At 41.5% G+C, this 22,500-nt stretch overlaps 3 protein-coding genes across 11 annotated transcripts in view; 2 read left to right on the top strand and 1 right to left on the bottom strand.

The window, feature by feature from the left end:
• susd3 (sushi domain containing 3) overlaps positions 1-4,967 on the top strand; it is an 8,904-nt gene extending 3,937 nt beyond the window's left edge. Inside the window, exons 3-6 of one of the 3 annotated variants that reach the window (XR_012384820.1) lie at positions 2,339-2,486; positions 2,678-2,938; positions 3,502-3,794; positions 4,689-4,967. Coding sequence is in view for 2 of the 3 variants with exons in the window: in XM_073911342.1 (XP_073767443.1) it covers positions 2,339-2,486; positions 2,678-2,938; positions 3,502-3,631 (539 nt within the window). In the remaining variant the exon portion in view is untranslated. Of the gene's footprint in view, positions 1-2,338; positions 2,487-2,677; positions 2,939-3,501 lie in introns of all 3 variants that reach the window. The other 2 variants (XM_073911343.1, XM_073911342.1) reach the window with 2 other exon arrangements.
• Positions 4,968-6,664: 1,697 nt separating this feature from the next.
• LOC141375946 (ninjurin-1-like) lies at positions 6,665-15,201 on the bottom strand. The gene is made up of 3 exons (XM_073911344.1): positions 14,952-15,201; positions 12,186-12,399; positions 6,665-7,562 (listed from the first exon to the last, which is right to left on the bottom strand). The coding sequence occupies exons 1-3, from the start codon at positions 14,991-14,993 to the stop codon at positions 7,420-7,422; spliced, it is 399 nt and encodes a 132-aa protein (XP_073767445.1). The 5' UTR covers positions 14,994-15,201; the 3' UTR covers positions 6,665-7,419.
• Positions 15,202-17,733: 2,532 nt separating this feature from the next.
• Positions 17,734-22,500, top strand: part of LOC101883538 (serine/threonine-protein kinase WNK2) — a 50,850-nt gene continuing 46,083 nt past the window's right edge. For 4 of the 7 annotated variants that reach the window (XM_073911329.1, XM_073911330.1, XM_073911331.1 and 1 more), the window contains exons 1-3: positions 17,734-17,948; positions 20,956-21,318; positions 21,787-22,062. In XM_073911329.1, coding sequence (XP_073767430.1) covers positions 21,010-21,318; positions 21,787-22,062 — 585 coding nt within the window. In that variant the 5' untranslated portion in view covers positions 17,734-17,948; positions 20,956-21,009. Of the gene's footprint in view, positions 17,949-17,997; positions 18,353-20,955; positions 21,319-21,786; positions 22,063-22,500 lie in introns of those variants that run through there. The other 3 variants (XM_073911332.1, XM_073911334.1, XM_073911328.1) reach the window with 2 other exon arrangements.

A 22,500-nucleotide genomic window follows, 5' to 3' on the forward strand; every position in this document is an offset into this window, starting at 1 on the left:
ACACACACACACACACTGTATACTCACTGCACACACACACACACACACACACTGTATACTCACTGCACAAACACACACACACACACACGCTGTATACTCACTGCACACACACACACACACACACACACACACACACACACACACACACACACACACACTGTATACTCACTGCACACACACACACACACACTGTATACTCACTGCACACACACACACACACACACACACACACACTGTATACTCACTGCACACACACACACACACACACACACACTGTATACTCACTGCACACACACACACACACACACACACACACACACACTGTATACTCACTGCACACACACACACACACACACACTGTATACTCACTGCACAAACACACACACACACACACACACACACACACACACACACACACACACACACACTGTATACTCACTGCACACACACACACACTGTATACTCACTGCACAAACACACACACACACACACTGTATACTCACTGCACACACACACACACACACACACACACACACACTGTATACTCACTGCACACACACACACATACACACACTCTCACTGTATACTCACTGCACACACACACACACACACACACACAAACACACTGTATACTCACTGCAAACACTGTATACTTACTGCGCAAACACACACACACACTGGATACTCACTGCACACACTGTATACTCACTGCACACACACACATACACACACTCTTACTGTATACTCACTGCACACACACACACACAAAAACAAACTGTATACTCACTGCACACACACACACATACACACAGTCTCACTGTATACTGACTGCACACACACACACACACAAACACACTGTATACTCACTGCAAACTCTGTATACTTACTGCGCGCGCACACACACACACACACAAGCACTGGATTCTCACTGCACAAACTGTATACTCACTGCACACACACACACACACACACACACATTTACTGTATACTCACTGCTCACACAATGCATACTTACTGCACACACACACACACACACACACACACACACGCAAACACAATTTATACTCTCTGCACGCACAATGCATACTCACTGCATACTGCACACACACTGCATACTCTCGCTGAATGCTCACTGTATACTCACCGCTAACACAATGCATACTCACTTTACACACACTGTATACTTACTGCGCACACACACTCACGCACTGGATACTCACTGCACACACTGCATACTTACTGCTCACATAATGCATACTCACTGCCCACACGCACACACAATGCATACTCACTGCACACACACACACACACGATGCATACTCACTACACAAACTCACTGTATACTCACTGCACGCACAATGCATACTCACTGCACAAACACACACACACACACATACAATGCATATTCACTACACACACAAATACACTGTATACTCACTGCACGCACAATGCATACTCACTGCATACTGCACACACACTGCATACTCACGCTACATGCTCACTGTATACTCACTACTATTATCACTGTATAAACACTGCATACTGCATAGTCACTACTAGACTCACTGCATACTTCATAGTTACTGCCTGTTCATTGTATTTTGCATTCACACTGCATACTCACTACTAAACTCACTGCACACTCACTGTCTACTGCATAAACGCTGCATACTACATGCACACTGCATACTCACTACTAAACTCACTGCACACTCACTGTATACTGCATAAACGCTGCATACTACATGCACACTGCATACTCACTACTAAACTCACTGCACACTCACTGTATACTGCATAAACGCTGCATACTACATGCACACTGCATACTCACTACTAAACTCACTGCACACTCACTGTATACTGCATAAACGCTGCATACTACATGCACACTGCATACTCACTACTAAACTCACTGCACACTCACTGTATACTGCATAAACGCTGCATACTACATGCACACTGCATACTCACTACTAAACTCACTGCACACTCACTGTATACTGCATAAACGCTGCATACTACATGCACACTGCATACTCACTACTAAACTCACTGCACACTCACTGTATACTGCATAAACGCTGCATACTGCATGCACACTGCATACTGCATAGTTGCTGCACACACTGCATACTCACCACATAATATACACACTGCATATGGGACACGTACTGCATACTTACTGCATACTCACTGCACACTACAAACACTGTATACTCACTGCACACTCACATATATTAGAAATGTATTTAAACCCAGGATTTATGAATGATTTGTCAAGAATACTCAACTTATCTGAGTGTGTGTGTGTGTGTGTGTGTGTGTGTGAGCGCAGCTCTGTCCCATTTCGAAGACAAGGGCTTCCGTTTAGCTCTGCTTCTGTCCTTCATCAGCTGCGCCATCATCCTCTTCATGAGTGTCATCTTCATCACTTCCTGTCTACGGGGATGTGTCAAACGAGAAGAGAAGAGGAGGATCGACAGGTGACACACACTCACATACACACACACACACATTTTATATATTGTAAAAAGGGGCATAACGGTCACTTTGGTGATAATATCGTATATTGTGATCAAAATTTCAGTAATTAGTCACAATATGAGAATGTGATACCATCAGCAGCTCAATCAGACGCTGTGTGATAATGATGACTGTAATCTGTGTCTTACAGAGCGAGAAACACTGAGTTATGGCAACAGCTGAACATTGCAGAGGCCGAGATGCAGAGAGAGATGCTGCACAGCCAGAAGAACACAAACAACAACAATCAAAACAATCACAACAACAACCTCAACAACAACAACAACTATAAGAACATCAACAACAATAACAACATCAACAACCACAACCACAACTATAATAACAACAACAACAATAACAGCGGGACTGACAGAGCAAAACAGCACTCAGGAGTCCTCAGCGCCCCACACACGTGAGGACACACACACACACACACACACACACACACACACCGTATACATTATTTTTTAAAGTTTAAAAGAGTGATATATAAACGTATTTTCCCTAGCAACTACTTAGCAACCCCCAACACTCTAGTAACAATTTTGAAACGTTGCAGCCATGACTCAGAACAGCCTAGCAACCACATATCAACCACCATCACTCTAGAAACAATTTTGAAACATTGTAGCAATGACTCACCTCAGCCTAGCAACCCCTTAGCAACCACCAACACGTTAGTAACAATTTTGCAACACCATAACAATGACACAGAACAGTCTAGCCACCACCAACACACCAGTAACAATTTTGAAACGTTGTATCAACAGCCTAGCAACTGCTTAGCCACCATTAACATATTAGTAACAAATTTGAAACATTGTAGCCATGACTCAGCCTAGCAACCACTGCAGCTGCCTAACAACCACACAGAAGACCAGTCAGTGAAAGGTCTAGCTGTCAGACTGTTGATTGTTAACTGTGTGTGTGTGTGTGTGTGTGTGTGTGTGTGTGTGTGTGTGTGTGTGTGTGCAGGTGTGTCCAGCTCCACCCGTGTCAGTGTTCTGTGATTCTCCATCCTCCGTATGACTGTCGGCTGCTGCTTCAGGATCCGATCTGGAGCACACACACACACACCGCTCCACATGAGCAGCACAGACGCTGACCAGCACTCCTCCAACAGATAAATCCTCAGCTGCGCGTTCTTTTGATGAGCTCTGGTGTTTGAATGATTGTCTCTTTATTAATTGTGTGTTGTTGTTGAATTATTGCACTGGACACTGGCCACAGATCAGTATGAAGAGTTCATTTGAAACACTCTGGGCTGCGTTTCCCGATAACGATTGATCTTAGCACTTAAGAGCGTTTTCTACGAGTCATTTTGCGAACGTTCGTTATTGTTTCACGTGCGTTTCCCAAAAATGCACTTAACACAATTGCACGTAGCCCAGCTTTAAGTGCAACTTAGGAGTCGCTATCCGTTTGTTAAGTGCTGAAATGTCACGCTATAGAATGGCTCGTTATTGTTGCACATGTTATAGCAATCCATATAATTCTTCTTCTACTTGTGTGAATGTATATTCAACTCGAATAACATAAAAAAAAATATTTTTGAGCCAGTTTAAAAACATAAATTAACTGGAAATGTCGTACTGTAAAAACACTGTCTTGCTCCAATCTCGCATAAAACTAATTCTAACAGTCCTTGCCGGAAATGACATCAGCATCATTTTCGATATTTATATGAAACCTTAATTAAGTAGAATTATTTATCAATTTCTTTATCAAAAATTGCTTATCTCACATCAAAATAAATAAATAAGTAAATAAATAAATAAATAAATAAGCTCTTACATTTATTTTTGAAAAGTTTAGCCTAATTATTAATTATTATTATTTGTATATTGAATTGTGTAATGTGTAGAAAATATAAATGAATAGAGATATACGTACAAATAAAATGAATAATGACTTTGAAGAGAAGTAAATTGTAGGTGCAATTTGCCGGTTGTCCAGCAGGTGCCCTCATAACTCTGTCTCCTTACGATGCACTTAAGGCTTTACGATTACTCCAGAGCACTCGTAGATCCACGAAGAATTTCAAGTGCTACTTAAGTTACGATGCTTTTGGGAAACAGACCGTAATATTAAGATCAGTCGTACGATCATTTCTACGAACTTCTTAGGCTTACGATGCTTTTGGGAAACGCAGCCCTGGCCAGTTGTGAATGTTCATCATGTGTGAGTTGCCTCTTGTGCCGTTGTGAATGTTTGCAGGTGACTTGAGTATTAATCAGTGTATATAAATAATGACCAGCACTGCAGTGTTAGCACACAGTGAACATGTTTACAGAGAGATGAGGAGCGTCATCTGAACGCACAGCTTAAATAATCAGGTACAAGTGTAGTCAAGCAGGCTGTGTCAAGCGAACTAAAAGCAGCAAACAAACTATTTCTGAAGTGTTGATGACTGTGTGGGAATAAAACCCCTGACTTCAGTACGAGTGCTGCAGACTCGACTCTCTTCAGATCATTTTCTCATGTAAGTGCCGGATCAGGCCAGCAGAGGACAGCAGAACATTCCTCACGTCAAACTGCATCAGGGGTGTCCAAAGTCGGTCTTGGAGGGCCGGTGTTCTGCTGAGTTTAGCTAGGGTTGGACCTAGACTCTCCAGTACACTGGCCCTCCAGGACCTGAGTTGTGACACCCCTGAGTTACATGATCTACTGCAGAGTGTCCAGACTCGGTCCTGGAGGGCTGTTCTGGAGAGTTTAGCTCCAACCCTAATCCAACACACCTGAAGCAGCTAATCAAGCTCTTATTAGATTTACTAGAAACTTCCTGGCAGGTGTGTTGAAGCAGGCTGGAGCTAAACTCAGTTTGGACCGGACTGTCTTAGCCCTTACCCCTACCTCTCTTTTTGCGCGTTCTTGTGAAGGGGTAGGGGTGTCCCAATTCTCTTTAGCTGGGGGAAGGGGGGAATAGCCCTTCAATCGAAGATTTTTCAGGATCACACTCAAAACCAAGCGGTAAGAAAATTCCCCCAATACACCAGCCACAACGGTAAGTAGGGAGGTCCACAAATGAGTATTTTTGTCCTCATAATGAATTTTTTTAACAAACAAACACATGTTTTAATATATTCATAACTGCGTTCGTGTTTACCGTAATGCTTTAAAAATAAAAGCGCTAAAAAATGCTAAATTTGGCGATCCAAAACTCCTGTACAGCAGTCCCACAACATTCTGACACTCCAATACCCGGTCAGTGATGTCTAGAGTCTGTGAATGAGCTGTTTACATTGATGAATATGGCCAATGTGTAAATGCACAGCACTGTTATGATCTTATTGCCACATTATATTCTCATGATAACATAATATCTGCCTCCAGTGATTTCCTGAAGATAAACACCAGTAAATAACACAACTGGAGTAACTCCAGCAGTCGCCATCGTCTGACCTCATGTGAAGCAAGAGATGGTGATGAGATATGGTGACATGTGCAGGTGCTGTAGTGCTGTCCCAATTCTCAGGGGTACATTTTAAAGCCCTTCCCCTTAACCCTCGGTTGTAAGGAGGAAGGGGAACATAATAGAATTGGGATTGGGCCTAAGGCAGACTGTAAATAACGAAGACACTTGTTCCAACTTGGCGTCATTAAGACATGAACATGACAAACATACTACAGAAGGAGAAAATTCAGGTTTGGAAAAGTGTCGGATGAAGAATTGACTGCCCGCTTCAGGGTGTTCTGTCCCTTTAAATAAAGCATAAACAAAAGCGCTTCCGCTAATAAAAGCTGGTTCAGATACTTCAGCTTATTCTAATCCTCTGGGTCTGTGCTTCTGTGCTTTCACTTCAGCTTTTGTCTGTGTTCTTGTAAAGTTTACACTACAAAGGTCACTGACTACCACAGATAAGGAGAGTCGGTTCCTCCTGTATGAACGGTTTGGATATTAAGTTTTCTTAAAGGGGCAGGACCCCATTTCCTCCTCCAAACCTGTTTGAGTTTCTCTCTTCTGTTGAACACTAATGAAGGATTCTGGAAAACACAGACTCCACTTCCACAGTATTTCAGTTCTACTATGACTGTTTCCTCCAGCATTCTTCAGAATATCTTGTTTTGAGTTCAACATAATCACATGAAGGTGTACAGCCTCTTGAGTGTGATGAACTGATGAGGACATGTTTGTTTTGGGCTGTACTGTCGCTTTAATAAAAACATGTGAACTGATTTGAAACAGATTTGAGGACGATTTGTCCTATATTGAGCTTAATACATGTGTTTTTCCCTTCATGTCAAACCCAGTGTGATGTTCGTCAGATACCTCAGATGAGTGACACTTCTCTATGATTATGGATGTTGCTTGAATTGTTTTTTATTAGAGTCAAAACCAAAAGCTTTAAATGAACAATAATAATTGCAGAATATCAAAACACACATCATTCATTCATGTTCCATCGGCTGAGTCCCTTTATTCATCAGGGGTCACCACAGCGGAATGAACCGCCAACTATTCCAGCATATGTTTTACACAGCGGACACCCTTCCAGCAGCAACCCAGTACTGGGAAACACCCATGCACACTCATTCACAAACTCATACACTATGGCCAGATCAGTTCCCCTATAGCGCATGTGTTTGGACTGTGGGGGAAACCGGAGCACCAGGAGGAAACCCACGCCAACACGGGGAGAACATGCAAACTCCACACAGAAACACCAACTGACCCAGCCGGGACTCAAACCGGTGACCTGAGTGCTGTTAGGCCACAGTGCAACACCACTGAGCCACCGTCACATCATTCACACTATGCATATTTACATATATACAGTATTTTACATATTAAATAATTGTGTGTGTGTGTGTGTGTGTGTGTGTGTGTGTGTGTGTGTGTGTGTGTGTGTGTGTGTGTGTGTGTGTGTGTGTGTGTGTGCGCGCAAACTCCTGTCAGACTCCCGGATTAGGCTGCTGGACCCCAAAAGCAGTGATGAAGACGTTGATGACGACGATGATGAAGATGCAGCCGGTGGTGATGTTCTCCAGCAGATTCAGACGCAGGTGCTTTTGTTCATCATTCACGTTCCACTTCACTGCGCTCGCAAAACACACAACACACACACACACATCAACACAACGCAACCAAACATAACACATCACATGACATCACAACACAGTGACAACACAAATGAAAGGCTCTTCAGAGAGACGCCTGAGGTCAGCAGGGACGCAGAACTGCACACACACACACACACACACACACAGAGAGAGAGAAAGGTTCTGCTGATATGTAGGTCAAACACAGAGACATGAGAGTGTATTGTGAGGCCATTGTTATGAGTTGCTCTTCTAATCCTGAATTCAGATTGACTTTCACAGAGTGTTCCTGAAGCAGATCTGTGCTCAATACAGTTCACTGATTCACTCAGTCATTCTCCATATTAATCAATATTTCAACATAAGAATATAATGCTTTGGATCCCTTCAGTTACTCTGGCGCGGCTGTAAAGATGTTTCATAAAGAACAAAAAACCCAAGCAGCAGCATTTTTGCTGAGACTAAAACTCCTCCATAATAGATGAGTGTCTCCTCAGCAGCAGAACACACACACACACACACACACACTCACACTCACACACACACTGTTGTGTGTTCTTGAGTACAGATGCCTCATGATTGAACACGATCTGAGTGAATCAGTTCTGGAGTCATTTTAATGAATCAATTTAATGACTAAATAATTATATCCAATCACATCATCTGTTGATCCACTGGTTAGTCTAGTTAACCAATCAGATCATCTGTTGATCCACTGGTTAGTCTAGTTAACCAATCAGATCATCTGTTGATCCACTGGTTAGTCTAGTTAACCAACCACATCATCTGTTGATCCACTGGTTAGTCTAGTTAACCAACCACATCATCTGTTGATCCACTGGTTAGTCTAGTTAACCAATCAGATCATCTGTTGATCCACTGGTTAGTCTAGTTAACCAACCACATCATCTGTTGATCCACTGGTTAGTCTAGTTAACCAACCACATCATCTGTTGATCCACTGGTTAGTCTAGTTAACCAATCACATCATCTGTTGATTTACTGGTTAGTCTAGTTAACCAATCAGATCATCTGTTGATCCACTGGTTAGTCTAGTTAACCAACCACATCATCTGTTGATCCACTGGTTAGTCTAGCTAACCAATCACCTCATTTGTTGATCCACTGGTTAGTCTAGTTAACCAATCACCTCATCTGTTGATCCACTGGTTAGTCTAGTTAACCAATCACATCATCTGTTGATAAACTAGTTAGTCTAGTTAACCAATCACATCATCTGTTGATCCACTGGTTAGTCTAGTTAACCAACCACATCATCTGTTGATAAACTAGTTAGTCTAGTTAACCAACCACATCATCTGTTGATAAACTAGTTAGTCTAGTTAACCAATCACATCATCTGTTGATCCACTGGTTAGTCTAGTTAACCAATCACATCATCTGTTGATAAACTAGTTAGTCTAGTTAACCAATCACATCATCTGTTGATCCACTGGTTAGTCTAGTTAACCAATCACATCATCTGTTGATAAACTAGTTAGTCTAGTTAACCAATCACATCATCTGTTGATCCACTGGTTAGTCTAGTTAACCAATCATATCATCTGTTGATCCACTGGTTAGTCTAGTTAACCAACCACATCATCTGTTGATCCACTGGTTAGTCTAGTTAACCAATCACCTCATTTGTTGATCCACTGGTTAGTCTAGTTAACCAATCACATCATCTGTTGATAAACTAGTTAGTCTAGTTAACCAATCACATCATCTGTTGATTTACTGGTTAGTCTAGTTAACCAATCAGATCATCTGTTGATCCACTGGTTAGTCTAGTTAACCAACCACATCATCTGTTGATCCACTGGTTAGTCTAGTTAACCAACCACATCATCTGTTGATCCACTGGTTAGTCTAGTTAACCAACCACATCATCTGTTGATCCACTGGTTAGTCTAGTTAACCAATCACATCATCTGTTGATTTACTGGTTAGTCTAGTTAACCAATCAGATCATCTGTTGATCCTCTGGTTAGTCTAGTTAACCAACCACATCATCTGTTGATCCGCTGGTTAGTCTAGTTAACCAATCACCTCATTTGTTGATCCACTGGTTAGTCTAGTTAACCAATCACATCATCTGTTGATAAACTAGTTAGTCTAGTTAACCAATCACATCATCTGTTGATCCACTGGTTAGTCTAGTTAACCAATCATATCATCTGTTGATCCACTGGTTAGTCTAGTTAACCAACCACATCATCTGTTGATAAACTAGTTAGTCTAGTTAACCAATCACATCATCTGTTGATCCACTGGTTAGTCTAGTTAACCAATCATATCATCTGTTGATCCACTGGTTAGTCTAGTTAACTAATCATATCATCTGTTGATCCACTGGTTAGTCTAGTTAAACAATCACATCATCTGTTGATTTACTGGTTAGTCTAGTTAACCAATCAGATCATCTGTTGATCCACTGGTTAGTCTAGTTAACCAACCACATCATCTGTTGATCCACTGGTTAGTCTAGTTAACCAATCACCTCATTTGTTGATCCACTGGTTAGTCTAGTTAACCAATCACCTCATCTGTTGATCCACTGGTTAGTCTAGTTAACCAATCACATCATCTGTTGATAAACTAGTTAGTCTAGTTATCCAATCTCTTCATCTGTTGATCCACTGGTTAGTCTAGTTAACCAATCATATCATCTGTTGATCCACTGGTTAGTCTAGTTAACCAACCACATCATATGTTGATAAACTGGTTAGTCTAGTTAACCAATCACATCATCTGTTGATCCACTGGTTAGTCTAGTTAACCAATCAGATCATCTGTTGATCCACCGGTTAGGCGAGTTAACCAATCAGATCATCTGTTGATCCACTGGTTAGTCTAGTTAACCAATCAGATCATCTGTTGATCCACTGTTTAGGCTAGTTAACCCATTACATCATCTATAATGAGAAGCATTTGAGCTCATGTTAATAGCAGTAGTTGTTAATAGAGTATTCTGCTGGATGAAGATGTCTGTGAGCTGAGCAGTGCTTTGGTGGATCAGCAGTGTGTATGTTCTGGTCTCTGCTCTTATCCCTGCTGTGTTCACTAGTCTCGCCTCTATTTTCACCCTCTGTGTGTTCAAGAACCTGTTCATTCCACAGAAGCTGATCCTGGCCAGCGTTACCGCCACTTTATCAGCCAATCTGAAGAATTTCTCCAGAAACCGATGTGCCGATACTGTTATACCAAAACACTGACATGCTGGAGCTCATCTGTCATCACTCTTCTTCACCTGATTGTAAGGGAAGGGTTGTCTAGACAGGAGTGATGGCATTCACTAAGCGTAATCTGTTGGTGTAATGGTGAAGGGTTATGGAACTGTAGTATTTCTTGAGGTGGATGTGGTTAAATGCTGCTGCTGCTGCTGAAAGGCCCTCGGAGTGTTTGGTCAGTGTGGACTAATGCAAAGAGAGCTTCTGCAAACCACACTAATGGCAGCCTGCATCTGTTGCCAGCGTTTCTCCTGTACATCTGCTGCTGACAGTGATGGACTCCTGCTCTGTGTCCTCTCAGACACTGGTGTTAGGCCTGATTGTTCAGATCAGTGCATGATGTTTTAAAGGGTAGGTAGATAAGAGTGATAAGACGAATCTAAAAGATTGAAGACTGTGATTCTGCAAAGACGAATCCACAAAAATGTCAGTGTCTGAATGTTACAATCACACACATATAGTCAAACTACCAGCTTTATATGTCGTGTACAATTAACTATTTAATAACTAGTGAATGGAACAAATGATGAAAGAACAGAGTTATATGCATTTAAGGAGGCTCTCTATACACACACACACACACACACACACACACACACACACACACACACACACACACATATATTTACCGGCCACTTTATTAGGTACACCTTTGAACTGCTTGTTAACACAAATGTCTAATCAGCCAATCACATGGCAGCAGCTCACTGCATTTAGGCATGTAGACATGGTCAAGACGATCTGCTGCAGTTCAGAGCGAGCATCAGAATGGGGAAGAAAGGGGATTTAAGTGACTTTGAGCGTGGCATGGTTGTTGCTGCCAGACGGGCTGCTCTGAGTATTTCAGAAACTGCTGACCTACTGGGATTTTCACGCACAACCATCTCTAGGGTTTACAGAGAATGCTCCGACAAAGAGGACATATCCAGTGAGCGGCAGTTCTGTGGGCGCAAATGCCTTGTTGATGAGGCCAGAGGTCAGAGGAGAATGGCCAGACTGGTTCCAGCTGATAGAAAGAACTCAATCCAATAGAGCAGCTTTGGGATGTGGTGGAACGGGAGATTGGCATCATGGATGTGCAGCCGACAAATCTGCAGCAACTGTGTGATGCTATCATGACAATATGGAGCAAAATCTCTGAGGAATATTTCCAGTAGCTTGCTGAATCTCTGACACCAACGATTAAGGCAGTTCTGAAGGCAAAAGTGGCTAACCTGGTACTAGTCAAGTGTACCTAATAAAGTGGCCGGTGGGTGTGTATATATATATATATATGAGCAAACATATTTGTACGGAAGTGTTTTAATGAGTTGTGCTCTAGTGAGTCAGATGTGTGTTCATGACACGACACACATTATGTGTGTGTGTGTGTGTGTTGTTGATCACCTATGAAGATGAGCAGGATGCCCACCAGCACCTGCAGACAGAGGGACAGGCTGATGAGTGTGATCAGGGAGGTGTAGAGGCTGAACTGGGGCCCCTGCTCCAGAACCGCCTTCAGCTGCGACGCGTTGGCCATCAGCAGAGCCACATCCAGCATGCTCTCCGCCGCACTCTTCTTATTAGCGTAATGATTCATATTCAGAGGAGCGCGAGACACCTGACCAGAGAGAGAGAGGAAGAGAGACGCATCAGCACAGGAACACACACTCGCTCCTCTCCACATGCACCACACACTCTGATCAGCACTGCATATTTCTGCACGCTTCTATTGGATGTTTGACTAGAGGGCGACAGGGTGGCACAGTGGTGTCGCACTGTGGCCTCACAGCAAGAAGGTCGCTGGTTTGAGTCCCGGCTGGCTCAGCATGTGTTTCTGTGTGGAGTTTGCATGTTCTCCCCTTGTTGGCGTGGGTTTCCACCGGGTGCTCCGTTTTCCCCGTAGTTTGGAGTATAGAGTCCCCTTCACTATACTGGGGTGTTAGGCACCACACAGCTGGTCTCACTAACACCACTTCCAGCAGCAACGCAGCTTTCCCACGTGGTCTGGTACTGAGCGGGCGCAGCGGGATGAGAGCTGCCGGATGCATCTCTGAATGTGACGCTGTCTTTAAATAATACTCTCTACTCCTTCAGAGTTTCCATCTTCATTCCTTTATTTCTTGTCATCCGTCTTCTCAGTATTGCTCTGTTGACTGTGCAGTTATATTGACAGAGACTCTCCATCTCTCTCTCTCTCTCTCCTGCTGTTGAGTGTGTTCCAGCAGCTCATCGACCCTCCATTGGGAAATTACATTGGTCTGATTCTCTACAGAGCTTTTAGTTACACTGCACACACACACACACACACACACACACACACACACACACACACACACACACACACACACACACACACACACACACACACACATTTTCACCTCTAGTGTACTCAGCACTAAACACATTTACTCACTCACACACACACACACACACACAGGCCAGCACTGTATGGACATCAGACATTGCCCACAGTAATCGCTCATCATAACAATGGGAAAGACTCTGCTGGATGCAGTGCTGCTGAAGATTAGATCAGAACACACACACACACACACACACACACACACACACACACACACTTCCACATGCACAGTGCACACACACTTCACTGGAAGTGGCATTTCATAAACCGGCTTCACTTCCTCCTGCTGTTCACCTACTGAAGCCACTGCCATCAACACATCCTCTGGACCAGCACATGCACGTCTGAGGCCTGAGATTAAGAGTCAGTAATGCTCGTCTGCAGCTTTGATGATTATTTTGATTAATGTGGACTTCATCATGCTGGAATATAAGAATATCAGATTAACTAATTGGCAAATGGGTTTCTACCGATACCTAATTATACTGTAATGACTCTGATTGGCTGATGGAGGAGCTCAAAACTAAACCCCGCCCCCAGAAAATTCTCCATTTCAGTTGGTAATCATACTGAAAAATAATACTGTTCATACCAACTCTAAAACAGGAAATAAATCATATATCAAGAGAAATATCCATAATAGGGCAACACAGTGGCTCAGTGTTTAGCACTGTGGCCTCAAAGATCTGATAAACATCTAAAACAGGTCCAGTGAATGAACATTCTAAATTTGAAACGTTAATTCTAAGCATCTACATTTATTGTTTAAAGTGACGTTCATTAGACGTCTAGGTTTGTGTCTACATCTGGAAGACGTATTTATTATTAGATCTTTAAAACAGCACATAGTTTTCTGTACACTATCCGCTGTGTTCAAAGGTCTGATGAACATCTTTAAATGGTCTATTTAATGAGCATTCTGAATTTAAATGTGTTAAAGTCGAAACATCTATTTTACATCTGGATATTGACATCTAATAGATGTTTTAAAGATGAGCACATGCTTTAATAATAGTCTTCAGATGTAAATGTGAATAATGTTTCTCACTCTTCACGTGTTTATTTCTGTGCAGTTGTTGTATTTTTCATTTTAGGTTAAAAATGTGCCATTATTTTTTGATAATGCAAATATAGTTATTGCAATATTTAAATGTATAGGGATTGGACTTGGTTTAAACACTCTTTTAGTGTTGAAAACATATTTTGTGTTCAAATGTATGATAAAAGCCTTAAAATATTTTAAACAAAGACATGTTCTAAACATATATTAACATTTATGAAATGATGTTTAATTTGATGTTTGATCTGAAAGTCATATTTATTAGAGCGTTTGCTTCTCTTTAAAACCCACACGTGTTTTTCTGTAAATGTCAGCTGTGTTCAAAGGTCTGATAAACATCTTTAAAAGGTCCACTAAATTGTGAACATGTTAAATAAATTCAAACATCTCTTTTACATCTAGAAATTGACATCTAATAGATGTTTTACAGATGAGCAAATGCTTTAATAAATGCGTACTCTAAACATCTATTTAACATCTGAAAGTTGACATTTCATAGACGTTTTACAGACGAGCAAATGCTCTAATAGATACGTCTTCCAGATGTAAACACACATCAAATAGACGTCTCTGCTGTATGTGTGCTATCAGGGTAGATGTGCCATTGGATTTATATTTTTCAGACACAATACAGTAACTATGACTATGATTAGCTCATCACAGTAGAGTGTGTGTGTGTTTGTCCAGTGTGTGTGACTTTCAGCTGTTGCGTTGTTGTTGTTTGCAGGTTCATGAGCGGCAGACGTACCTGGAGTCCAGAGGTTCTGTTTAGCTCAATAGTGTCCGCCATGGGCTCTTCAGTTCCTCAGGATCATCAGGAGAACAGCAGGATTTCCCAGCGGTCGGTATATGATCTCTCCGCTGATGTCTGCTTTACACTCATACACTATTTACGTTGTCCTCAGTCTCTGTGTTCACCGTCTCAACCACCTGGGCTGCTGTAGCACTACCTGTAGCCTGAACCAATACTAACACACAGCAAATACCACAGTGTTTCTGAACTATACTATTGTACACGGTATTATACTGTATAGCGTTTAAAACACTCTTAATAAATGCTGTAGTATTACTGTAGTATTAAATATTATTAAATATTATTATTAATAATATTATTAAATATTATTAAATACTGTAGTATACCTTAGTGTTTACCACTGTAAACTGTGGAGTATTGTAGTATAATATACCCTATAGCTGTAGAACACTACAGTACTGTGACATCTGTTTATATTAGTGTAGTTGTTGTGTTACCATAGCAACTGTAATATCCCCACAACAGATCAATTAGTATTGTTGTTGTGTTACCATAGCAACTTTAGAATCATCACAGCAGATCAATTACTGTAGTTGTTGTGTTACCATAGCAACTGTAGAATCGTCACAACCGATCAATCAATGTAGTTGTTGTGTTACCATAGCAACTGTAGAATCACCACAACAGGTCAATTAGTGTAGCTGTTGATACCATAGGAACTGTAAAATCATCACAAGCAGATCAATTACTATAGTTATCGTGTTACCATAGCTACTGTAGAATCACCACAACAGATCAGCTACTATAATTGTTGTTTCCATAGCGACTGTAGAATTGCACAAAAGATCAATTAGTGTAGTTGTTGTGTTACCATAGCAACTGTATAATCACCACAACAGATCAATTACTACAGTTTTTGTTACCATAGCAACTGTAGAATCACCACTACAGATCAATTACTACAGTTTTTGTTACCATAGCAACTGTAGAATCACCACAGCAAATGAATCCTATTGCTTTACTATAGTATGGTTCAAAAGCATGACAGTTTTACTTTATTGTGTGAATGTAATGATGAAACTTGCTTTATATATGAGATGTATATAGCTGTATCTGAGTCTTGTTTGTGTATATAGGCATAACCTGGTGTCAGTAGGTGCAGAGAAAGTGACTCAAGTTTCAGAGTGAATATCTGAGCCGGAGCTGTTATTGTCTAACCGAGGCTTGTGTTACACGAGGAGGAAACTCAATAATACTGCTTCATGACTGGCTTTACTCGGTAAAAGATTTGCATTTATTCATAAACATGCTCTAATCTGGTTTGAAAACTTCAAAGAGACGTTTCTTCTGTTCTTCAGTGAGGAACTCTTGGAATGCACTTTGAGAAATGTTGCTTTCAACATTCTGATGATTCTTCTGTCCTCCTACAATAAAAATAAAGGATCATAACTGGCATCGTCAGCTCTGTGATGAACATTTAACATCCATGCAATTTGTCCATGCTATAAATGGTGGACGATTTAGACCATGGTCATTTTATTCATTATTTAGGCTGCTGATTGTAAAATTAGGCTAGTGGATATTTGGCTGTTGATTAACTGTTCAAAGTAAAATAAAATCAAATAATTGTAAGTAGTGGTGGTCAGCACTGTGGCCTCACATCAGGAAGGTCGCTGATTCGAGTCTCGGCTGGGTCAGTTGGCGTTTCTGTGTGGAGTTTGCATGTTCTCCCCGTGTTGGCGTGGGTTTCCTCCAGGTGCTCCGGTTTCCGCCACAGGCCAAACACATGCGCTATAGGGGAACTGATCAACTACACTGGCCATAGTGTATGGAGTGAGTGTCTATAGGTGTTTCTCAGTATCTGGAAAGGCAGCTGCTATGTGTTGGAGGTTGACAGAATAGTTAGTGGTTCATTCCACTGTGGCGACTCCTGAAATAAAGACTAAGCTAAAGGAAAATGAATAAATTAATGTATAATTGTGAGAAAAAAAAGAAAAAGTAAAAATAAAACAATCGATGTTCTTTGAGGAACCTAAAATAGTTGTAATATTTAAGACATTTATGATGAATTCCCACCAACATAATCACTGACATCATCTTTAATCTCGTTTCAAACTCATGTCATTTTCTTGCTAAACATTTAACACTAAAATCTGTGAATATTAATTTATAAAAATATATTAATTGAAAGCAAATGACTAAAAGATGCAAGCGCCAAGGAGAACACAATAATGGCATCTGAATATGATTACACGAATAAATCATTTAAAAAATAATAGTTATAGTTTACAGATATTAATTAAACTTAATATTCTGAAAAGAAATGTCGAAACTGAGATAAAGTTTAGAAAGAATAGTTTTTTTGTTGATTTTTTAATGCATTTTGTTCGTTTTTTTACGCAGTAACATTAAGTCCTTAAGTAACATTAACATTTACAGTCCTGAAAATGCACACTTCAGACTCCTGCACATCTATTCATCTGCAGTTGCTTCAGAACTGTAATTATTGTAAATAACTTACAAGACAAATGATTTAAAATGACTAATGTTACTTATTTAAATGTGTATAATGCATACAGTGATGTAAATTGTGTGTTTCACTTATCGGGTATGGCATATTTTTGTGTTTTAATATCATAGGGATTTTTGTTATGAAAATCTGGCAACCCTGTCTAGAGCCATGCTGCTGGAAAAGAGCAGCAGGGAAGTTCCGTGAAGTATCTCTCTTTTTTAACAGAAATGAAGGTGTATAATGAGCAGGGGTTAATCTGATGATGATGGTGAGGATGATGATGATGTGAGGAGGATCGGACTGAATTCTGGGAATGCTCCGCTGCTGATGGGCGTGGAGGATTGCAGGATTCAGGGATTCAGCACTCCTTTTCACACGGAGAAATTTCCAGGGAAGCCGAGGTGAGATTGCGGATTTAAAGCCGGTAAAAGAGTGTCGTGATAAACCCGACCACCCTCCACCCTGGAGCTCCAGAACTCGTGAGTCCGCATCTGAATTGTTGTTTTCCGGATGGTTTTAGATGATTGTGCGCGTCGCACCTGCAGGAGCTCCAGCCGTCAGTCATTCATTCCGCAGCCGCTCAGAGCGCCTCCTGGGCGGGCAGAGAGCGCGCAGCACACGCCTGTTCTCCTGGAGCATCTCGAGACTCGCTTTACCGCAGTGTTTGCGTTTCAGAAACCAACATTCACAATGCATCGCGTTTATCAGCGTTTCATTATTCTGATTAAGCGGTTGTTCTTTATATTAGCATGGGTTAGCATTTAAAGGCCAGGCTCTTACAGTGGCATTAGTCGAGTAAATAATAATAATAAATAATAATAATAAGAGATCGCGCTCGTTTGAGATTCTGACACATTTATGGACATTGTTATCCTCAGAACAGGTAATCTGTGTTCATTTATATACATGAAATGTTCATTTATTACCGTGGAACATTTTGACAGACCCACCACTCGGTTTGTCTGGCAGATTTAATTAATGTCGTAAATATGCGCAATCTGTTTTATAATATGGCATTACGTGCATATTTAATGAAGCGTATGTTTGTTTAAATGGGTCACCAATCGATTCATTGATTAAAGAGAAACTATAGCCTGTTAAATAAAATGAAAACAAAGTTTATTACTGAAGCTTGTGTAGCGACTATTGGAGAACATTCAGCAGGGAAATGCTCTTATTTTCCCTCTTCAGGGTTCCTCGTCGCATCTTGTTTCCTTGTTTGTGGAAATAATTAATATTTTTCTTCTCCTCAATGAAACACAAAGGGACATTTGCAGCATTGCCAGAAATAATAACTTCATGGGGTCTTTTTAAATGTTATATTCAGTCATATTTATTTGCATTTGGGAACATTTGATCTTATGAAGTGGTAAAGTGTGGCCATGTATATACAAATAACATGTCTGCATGCATAAAAGTGTATGAAACTTTTTATACACACAATTTTAATATTTTGGACAGTGCTCAATGGCTTGGTTGTCAAATTTGAGATTAAATTAAGGAGAAAATAGTTTAGTTGCACGCTGTAAATATGATTTTTAAAAGGAATATTAAAACTGAATGTCATGTTTACTTGCATAACTTGTTTATTGAAAGTGTGTGTGTGTGTGTGTGTGTGTGTGTGTGTGTGTGTAATTTGGTTTTCTACATCAAAATCGGTGTATTCATTTAACTAATTACACGTGTTGAGCATTTTGAGTCCTTTGAGTAGCATTTTATAGATCGTTTTCTCTTTAAAATTTTGCATAGAGATTTAATTTGGTAGGGTGGCACGGTGGCTCAGTGGTAAGCACTGTGTCCTAACAGCAAGAAGGTCTCTGTTTTGAGTCCCAGCTGGGTCACTTGCTGTTTCTGTGTGGTTAGGGTTAGGAGTCTTAAACACGTGCACTATAGGGGAATTGATCAACTACATTGGCCATAGTGTATAAGTGTATGAGTGTGTGTGTGTGTGTGTGTGTGTGTGTGTGTGTGTGTGTGTGTGTGTGTGTGTGTGTGTGTGTGAGAATGAGTGTGTATGGGTGTTTCCCAGTACTGGGTTGTGGCTGGAACGGCATCCGCTGTGTAAAACATGCTGAAATAGTTGGCGGTTCATTCTGCTGTGGTGACCCCTAATAAATAAGGGACTAAGCCAAAGGAAAATGAATGAATTTAGTTTGGCATAATGAAATATCTTCAAATGAGACTGCTGAATATTAAGTAGGGGCGGGGCTTTATTAAAATAACCAGATCAGATCAGAGAGGGCGTGGCTAATCACCGCCTTTCCAGAGCAGAAGCAGATTTTGAGTAAAGATTAATAAAACAAACTCAGATTAATTGTTCACTTTAAGACTAATAATGTGCGCTAGCAAAATAAATAAGACACATTTAGAGTTCAGGCTTAAATTGAAAAACAAACAGTATTTTGTCCACAATAGGCTTGTTGTGGTGAAAATAAATACATTTCTGATGGTTCAGAATGAGGTTTCTTGCATTAAAGGAACAGTTTACTACAAAATAATAACATTTTATCATCATTTACTTCATCCCTGACTGATTCCAAAACATTTTGAGTAGTTTTTTGTTCTGTTGAACACAAAAGAGGACATTTCAAAATAATAAAATATCTTGTTTTGTGTTCAACAGAAGAAAGACTCAAAAGGTACAATTTTAGTGTGAACTGACCCTTTAAAACCCAGGCCATGGCTACAACTCTCCAAAAAAAAAAAGATATAAAGAATAAACACGTTTTGTTTTTGAGAACTGAAGCCATGACCTGTGTTTTAAAGGGTCAGTTCACACTAAAATTTACTTCTGTCATTCTTCACTTGTTGCAAACCAGTTTAAGTTTATTTACTCTGTTGAACACAAGACAAGATATTTTTATATTTTTACTGCAAAATATGATATTTAGAGATCAACAGAATCAGGAAACTCATAAGGGTTTGAAACCACTTGAGGGAGAGTGATTTTTGGGTGAACTGTCCCTTTAAGAGACAGAAAAGTCGAAGACCTGAAGTAACATAAAACTGTTAACTTGATCTAACTTAATTTCTGTACTTATGCACACAGTCATTTACTTCATCATTTTAATGCAACATGGCGGCTCAGTGGTTCACACTGTGGCCTCACAGCCAGAAGGTTGCTGGTTTGAGTCTCGGCTGGGTCAGTGTGTGTTTCTGTGTGGAGTTTGCATGTTCTCCCCATGTTGGCATGGGGTTCCTCCGGTTTCAGTCCAAACACATGCGCTATAGGGGAACTGATCAACTACACTGGCCGTAGTGTATGAGTGTGTGTGTGAATGAGTGTGTATGGGTGTTTTCCAGTACTGCATTGCAGCCTAAAAAGGCATCTGATGCATAAATGTTGGAATAGTTTTTGGTTCATTCCGCTGTGTCAACCCCTGATGAATAAAGAGACTAAGCCAAAGGAGGATGAATGTAGTTAAATACATCTCATTTGTAATCTCCCCTGTGTGTGTGATTAATGTGTGTGTTGTGTTCCCGCAGATGCACGAGTCAAATGATGTTAGTGAACATGCGTGAGTTCTGATTGGTTGAAACATGGAGCCGAAAGCCGACTGCTGTCCGTCATCGGTGCCGAGCTCTCAGCGGGATCTGCAGCTCCACATCTACGAGACCATCAGCGAAGGAAATGTCAATAAGCTGGAGAACTCGGCGCTGGTGCGGGCGGGCAGCGACCCCAGCTCGTATCCCTCGTCCAGACGCCAGAGATTCATCCGCCGGAGCCTGTGGTTTACTGAAAATGACGAATCGCAGCCGGATGAGTGTGTGCCGGAGTCTGAACAGCACAATAAAATACTGAGCATCGACCTGCGCACCATCGTGGACCGAACACGCTCCGGTCTGCAGGCAAGGAGATTTCAGTGTTCAGTTACAGTGCAAACCAGATCTATTCAGAAGAGGGCGGAGCTACAGACGGCTCTGCGACAGATGTGAAACAGCAGTGTGTGTGTGTGCTTCAGTGTGAGTGTGTGTGTGATGTGGCTCCTGTCTCTGTTCATCTAGAACTCCACATCTATAATCTACTTAGTCTATGCTGACATCATCTTCAGCAGCTCAAACACGCTAATGGACAGACGGCTGCTTCTCACTCAGGCCTGCTGGACATGCTAATGAGATGGGCACTAGTGGGCGGGGCTATCCCCCTCTGATGACACATACACAAGGAGAATGTCAATCAAAGTGTTTCTGCATCAAGTCTGATTATAACAAACACAGTTCAGTACTGCTGAGCATTGCTGGAGACACACACACACACACACACACACACACACACTTATAAATGTGAGTTTTGCATAACAGGTGTATTGGTTACAGGATGGGTCGAGTTCGGAGAGCCAGAAGGGTCAGAAAGCTGCAGAAGAGCAGCAGGAGCAAGCAGACCCTAAAGCGGACGCTACTGACGGGCCGAAAGCGAATCTGAAGTCTGCCAGCGAGGATAACGAGGAGGAGGCGGAGATGAAGGCGGTGGCCACGTCTCCCGGCGGACGATTCCTCAAGTTCGACATCGAGATCGGCCGCGGATCCTTCAAGACCGTCTATAAGGGCCTGGACACGGACACCTGGGTGGAGGTCGCCTGGTGTGAGCTGCAGGTGTGTATCCTGCTGGACTGGCATGTGTAGTGTGCATGTGTGTGTGTTGGTGTGACCTCATGGGAAAGCTAGGTTGCTTCAGGGCAGGGGTGTCCAATCTCGGTCATGGTGTCCTGCAAAGTTTAGTTCCAACCCCAATCAGACACACCTGGGCCAGCTACCCAAGCTCTTACTAGGCAGAAACATTCTTGCAGGTGTGTTGAGGCAAGTTGAAGCTAAAATCTGCAGGTAACCAGACCTCCAGGACCGAGCTCGGACACCGCTGCTTTAGGGAGTGGTCAGCAGGGGGAGCTCAACCTGTGGTCTGTGTGAGTCCTAATGCCCCAGTATAGTGAAGGGGACTCTATACTGTCAGTGAGTGTCGTCTTTCAGATGAGCTGTTAACCTGAGCTCCTGACTCTCTGTGCTCATCAATAACCCCATGGCACTTCTGGTAAA

Source organism: Danio rerio, chromosome 8 (assembly GCF_049306965.1).
Source record: "Danio rerio strain Tuebingen ecotype United States chromosome 8, GRCz12tu, whole genome shotgun sequence".
Classification (NCBI taxonomy): domain Eukaryota; kingdom Metazoa; phylum Chordata; class Actinopteri; order Cypriniformes; family Danionidae; genus Danio; species Danio rerio.